We start from the raw sequence: 6,390 nt of genomic DNA, 5'->3' as shown, positions 1-6,390 counted from the left end.
GGACGAGCTAAAGAAATGGGTAGCTGAAGAAAGAGTTTGGGCGGATGAAGAGAAGGCGCGCGTGAGAGCCGAGAGAGCTGAGGAACGTGATAACGTAAGGGAAGACCGGGAAGCAGCCGAAAGAGCGTTAGCTGCAGAGTGCGCTAAATTAGAAAAGGAAAGGGAGATTCTGCAGCTGAAAATCGCTGCACGTGAGATTAGTCATGAAAGTGCAGGAACTGTGGGAGACGAGCGCGGGGAAGCGCCAGGCCTAGTAATTCGAGGGAGTCCCCACAAGTTAATCCCGCAGTTTGACGAACGGAGGGATGATCTAGACTCGTATCTACTGCGCTTCGAGCGTACAGCAACAGGGTTGAGCTGGCCTTTGGAGAAATGGGCCACCACACTAAGCTTATGCTTGACCGGGGAGGCACTGTCTGTGGTTGGCCGGATGGCACCGGCGGATGCGTTGGATTACGGAAAGGTCAAGCTAGCGCTCTTCCAAAGATTTAGGTATACTAAGGAGGGGTACCGCGAGCGGTTTCGCAACGCCGAACCCGAGAAGGGCGAAACGCGCAGACAATTCGCTGCCCGATTGGCCGGATTTTTTGACCGATGGCTCGAGATAGCTGGAGTTGAGAAGACTTTCGAGGCACTACGAGACCAGGTCCTGGTGGAACAGTTCATGTTGACCTGCTCCAGCAAACTGGCCGTCTTTCTTAGAGAGCGTGATTCTCAGACTTTGGAAGACGTAGCAGCAAAGGCAGACCTGTTCCTAGAAGCCCAGACACCATCCAGCTCGATTAGGCAAAAGTCAGACGAGGTGACAACCAGGCAAGGTGCTGGAAACGGAGACACTCACGCAAGGGGAGAGACGCGAAGAGCTATCCGCTGCTTCATCTGTGGGAAGGCTGGACATAAGGCCGAAAATTGCAGAAGCAACGCGCAAGGCAAGAAAACAGTGGTGTGTTGGAATTGTGGCCGCGCTGGTCATAGAGCGGAAAACTGCAAGGGAAGGCAGAACGAGAAGCAGCAAGCCTCGTGCTTATGGACTGCGTCAACAGGGGCCGTCGACGCGCCTGACGACCCCTACGTAACACTGGATAATGGTGACAAAATCCCGGTAGTAAACGCGGCCATGGGAACACCTCCAAAGTTCTTAGTAGAGAACATGCCGGTCGTGGAAGGCCGTCTCGGGGAGCACAAGATAACGGTATTAAGGGATACCGGGTGTAACACCGTCGTGGTCCGTAAGGAGTTGGTTCCCCGAGAGAGCCTAACAGGAAAGTCAAGTCCGGGGTTTCTGCTAGACCGCACGGTTCGGTATCTGCCCGAGGCGGATATATTTGTACGAACACCCTACTATACAGGGAAGGTGACGGCAAAATGTGTAAGTAATCCTCTCTATGATCTGGTACTCGGGAATATACCCCAAATGCGGGAGGCCAATGATCCAAACCCAGACTGGGAAATTAAAAACGAAGAGGGTCAAGGTCAAGTTTTGGCCAAGCCAACGTCGAAGCCGGAAGCACTTCCGAACGCCGTTGAAGTCAGCTTCAATAGTCGCATGACACCGAGATTGTCTAAATGTACTGACGAGCTCCGGAAAGACAAACCAGCAGAAGTTGCGTCCGCGAGGGCGAGGGGAGCAGATGGTCAAATGGAAAGACCAGACCGACCTTTGAAGGTATCGCAGGCGGCAGTGGTCGATGCGACAACCGAGGAGCTCGCCATGGAGCAAAAGGGGGATAAGACTCTCATGAAGTGTTTTGGTAAGATAGGGGAAACTACCAGAAAACACAAGGGCAGGACGAAGTTCCAGTTTTTTCTCAAGAATGGTTTGCTACATAGGGCCGTTGAATATTCATCCGGCAGAAGGATAGAGCAACTTGTACTCCCGAGAAGGTTCAGGAGCGCCGTCGTGGCTCTAGCACATGACAGCATAATGTCAGGACACCAGGGCATGAAGAACACGCTCAACCTGGTGTCGGAAGAATTTTTTTGGCCTTGTATGCAGAGCGAGATCAAGAGATACGTTCGGTCGTGCGATGTGTGTCAACGCACAGTACCCAAGGGCAAGCAGGGCAAGGCACCCTTAGGAAGCATGCCGACTATCGAGACGCCCTTTCAGAAAGTCGCGATAGACATAATTGGCCCTATTGTACCAATCGCGACCCCAGGAAACAGGTACATTCTGACAATGGTGGATATGGCTACGAGATACCCGGATGCGGTAGCGTTGAAGAACATTGGATCCCAGCAGGTAGCCAAAGCACTGGTGGAGATGTTCACGAGGTACGGTGTGCCACAAGAGATCCTTAGCGACCGCGGGACCAGCTTTACCTCAGAACTAATGAGGGAGGTGAGTCGACTTCTATCAATGAAGCACCTCCTGACCACCCCGTACCATCCCATGAGCAACGGCTTGGTGGAGAGATTCAACGGCACAATCAAGCAAATGCTAAGAAGGATGTGCCAGGAGAGGCCCAAGGACTGGGACCGATACCTTCCAGCTCTACTGTTTGCCTACAGAGAGGTTCCACAGTCGAGCCTCAGGTTTTCGCCTTTCGAGTTACTCTACGGGAGAAGAGTGCGAGGACCTTTGACTATTCTAAGAGAGATGTGGTCAAACGAAGCTCTCAAGCAAGATCTGAAGACTTCGTACGGATACGTGCTGGAGCTAAGAGAAAAGCTGGAGGACACGTGCAAGTTAGCACACACTTGCCTGGAAGAAGCGAGGGCAAAATACAAAGGCTACTACGACAGAAAGAGCTCTAACCGAAGGATGCAACCGGGAGATCAAGCACTCATTCTTCTCCCCACCGATCATAACAAAATGATCATGCAGTGGAAAGGACCGTTTTCTGTAACAGCAAGAAGGAATGAAGTGGACTACGAGCTAGAGGTGGGAGGCAAGAAGAAGCTATTCCATATCAGCATGCTCAAGAAATATGAAGAAAGGAAAGAAACCTCACAACATCAACCACTTTGCAATGCGGTGGTGAATAAACAAGAAACTGACGAAAACGAGTCTGATGACGAAGAATGCGACATCCCGATGCCAATCTGGACCAGACAGCAAGGGTGTGAGGATGTGGTCATTAATAAGAACTTAGAGAGCGAGAAGATAGCCCAAGTGCAAGAATTACTAAGAAAATTCGAAAACATATTTTCTGATGTCCCCGGGAGGACAAATCTTATGACGTGTGATCTTCATCTCACAACAACGCGGCCGATATACGTGAGGCAGTACCCAATACCTCTGGCAGTACAAGATGTGGTTGAGGATGAAATCAGCAAGATGCTCGAGCTGGGGGTAATCGAGAAGTGTACATCGTCGTACAACGCTCCGGTCGTGATTGTGAAGAAAAAGGATGGATCAAACAGATTTTGTGTCGACTACCGACGATTGAATGACGCGACAATGACAAATGTAGAGCCAATACCCAGAATTGATGTGACATTTGCTAAAGCGGGACACAGGAGGTTTTTCTCGAAATTAGATGTAGCTAAGGGCTACTGGCAAATTCCCATGGAAGCAGATGCAAAAGAGAAGACGGCGTTTTCGTCAACAAGCGGGCACTACCAGTTCAGATATATGCCCTTTGGCCTCAAGACCGCCTCTGCTACTTTTACCAAGTTAATGCGAAAGGTTCTAGACGGTATTCAAGATGCATATCACTACATAGATGATAACTTGATCGCGACGAGCTCGTGGGAGAAGCATGTGGAAACACTCAGGACGATTTTTGAGCGTCTTTGCGAAGCCAACATTACGATCAAACCAAATAAATGCCAAATAGGGTTCAGTGAAATCAACTTCTTAGGACATAAAATTGGACTGGGGAATATCGCTCCTGACCCAAAGATCCTGGAAAGGATTCAAGACGCACCAAGACCCAAATCGAAGCGCCAAGTTCGGTCATTCCTCGGGCTTACGGGATTCTATAGACAGTTCGTACCAAACTACGCAGATATCGCAGCGCCGTTAGTGGATCTAACGAAAAAGGGATCCCGCAATGATATTGAGTGGAGCCCAAGAGAAGAGGAGGCCTTCACGGAGTTGAAAAGTCGACTTGGACAACCTCCCATCCTGCTATCACTGGACCCCGAAAAGGAATTCGTGCTGCGCACGGACGCCTCTGAATCAAGCTTAGGAGCAGTTTTACTACAGGAGAGAGATGGAATACTTCACCCGGTTGCATACGCGAGTCGTAAACTCAGTAGCTCCGAAAGGAACTTTGCTACTGTAGAGAAGGAATGTCTTGCACTGGTCTGGGCAGTCACTAGGTTTAAGCTGTTTCTTTATGGAAAAGCCTTCCGCGTTCAGACTGATCACCAGCCGCTAGAGTTCCTCAACAAGGCGAAACACACTAACAGCCGAGTAATGAGGTGGAGCATGGCTCTACAAGACCACACGTTCAGTGTAGAATACATAAAAGGTAGAGACAACGTTGGAGCGGACTATTTAAGTCGCGTTTAGGCTTTATTTATTTGTTTTTGCTTTATAGGTGGCAACTAATTGATAAAAATCAAGTGTATCGAATGCCCAATCTGTATTTTTTGTATATTTTTCATGTCTGTTTCATTTTTTTTTATAAAACACGTTCCTTTTGTGTGCGCGCGTGCGTGTGTGTAACGGTACCGTGCAGTCGCGTCGGTGTGGCTGTGCATGGTGCATCAACCAAACAAATGTGACTCCTGCAAGAGTTCAGCGTGGCCAAGTTGACGATGAAGACGAGGTGCGGAACTGCTGGGTTACATGCCTCAATTTTGGGTCGACGATGACGGAAGGATTCTCTGGGCAGAAGATAAGGTGAAGAAAGAAGTTTCTGGGAATAAACTTCTCGTAGTTCGGGGGTATTGTCATGATTTATAAGACAAGGAAAAAGAAAAGGAACGAAGGAGAGATTTGTGGCAGCATGAAAAAAGAAGAAGAATAAAGAGGCGCGAGAGGGTTTCGAAGCAATCCGACGAGGCGCGAGATTTGACGGCTGTCGTCTGGGGTTGCGGAGCTCGGGTCGGCTATGTCCTGTCCTCGAAATCGACTCCGCCAGGCTTGAACCGGTCGGCTACGTTCCGTCCTCGCAATCGACTCCGCCAAGCTTGAACCACCGCGCTCGGCATCGTCATCTTGGTCCGAAGGGCACCAGCGGGCCGGACATCATTCTCCGACGACGATCCACCCGCCACATCCCATGGTGACTATACAGGGTGATGACTATTTGTGCTGACAGTATATATCTTTACTTTGAATGCAATATTTATTTCATTTATCCGACGCTGATCGTATTCCAGTTTTTTCCTTTTTTTTTTCTTCTTACAGTAAAGTACGTTTGAGTTCTCCCGCTGGCTCTGGCTTCCATGATTCTCTCTCACCTTCCCGAACGAACCTGACAATATGACAGTCCCCAATTAATGTTAATAAAAAGAGCAGAACAAACTCACCGTTTTGATAACAACAAGGAAAGCTCGCACAGAAACCGAGCGGAGATGGGTAGATGAAGAGATAGCGGCAGTGCAACGAGGTAGAGGGGCTTAGAGCGATAAACCGGGGTTCCGGTCTGCACTCGAAAGTGACCCCCATAAGGCGGCTGCCATTGTACGCAAATTTGACCACACGTCACATGACCAAACCAAATACGTGACGTCACAGGAAAGATGGCAGCGCCCATGCAGCGGCTGGCCCCAGCTGGGGCGGAGCTTGTCGGATGCTTTGTTGGTTGTCGTTCGTCTCGGCGAGTTGATTTCAGACGCGGAAGCCGTCATATGAGGCCGGTCGAAAGCGAGTTCAGAGTTCAGCGTGGTGTTTGACGTAGGTATAACGTGAAAATACGGAGGAACGGTGTGCATTTCGAATCTGACCTACGTTGCTCGGACCTCGGATTGATTCGGATACCGCTAGGATAAAATTTAAGGCGACGTTTCTGTGCTCTCGTTGACCATCGGAATCTTCGAGGGTTGCAGTGAAGCGTGTGCAATATATTTAGATACACATTTTAGCGACGGAAATTGCGTGAGTCGTGCTTGGCGGTGTGCAGTCGTGGTGCAGCTTCGATCAAATGACCGAGGGTTCACTTCCGTTGTGCGGCGCACCGGAAGGCTGCCATGAAGCTGGTAGTTCCCGTGCCGTGCTGAATGGTGCTGTGCTGCTTACAAATTGTTCCGGCGTAGAAGTGCACTTTCACGGAGCACAGGTGTGCGGCGCACCGAAGAGCTGCCTTCAAGCTGGTAGTTCCTGTGCCATGCTTTAGGTGATGCTGTGCTGCTTCCGAAATTGTTCCGGCGTAGACGTGCACTTTCACTGAGCACAGGTGTTGCAGTTGGTATTGATCCCGCTGGTCTGTCGCACGTTTCGTCAACACAAACGTTTCATCCACACTCGTTACGCGAATTGCAAGTTGTCCGGAC

The 6,390-nt window shown here is 50.0% G+C and overlaps 1 protein-coding gene across 1 annotated transcript; it reads left to right on the top strand.

The window, feature by feature from the left end:
• The first annotated feature begins 430 nt into the window (after nucleotides 1–430).
• On the top strand, nucleotides 431–4,505 carry LOC121835883. Its single transcript, XM_042290427.1, has 2 exons — nucleotides 431–3,295; nucleotides 4,491–4,505. The coding sequence occupies exons 1-2, from the start codon at nucleotides 431–433 to the stop codon at nucleotides 4,503–4,505; spliced, it is 2,880 nt and encodes a 959-aa protein (XP_042146361.1).
• The last annotated feature ends 1,885 nt before the right edge of the window (nucleotides 4,506–6,390 follow it).

The sequence above is a fragment of the Ixodes scapularis genome, unplaced genomic scaffold (genome assembly GCF_016920785.2).
Source record: "Ixodes scapularis isolate PalLabHiFi unplaced genomic scaffold, ASM1692078v2 PGA_scaffold1__304_contigs__length_218370807, whole genome shotgun sequence".
Taxonomy (NCBI): domain Eukaryota; kingdom Metazoa; phylum Arthropoda; class Arachnida; order Ixodida; family Ixodidae; genus Ixodes; species Ixodes scapularis.
Note: the sequence above shows the minus strand (reverse complement) of the source record. Positions and strands in the feature narration are given on the sequence as shown.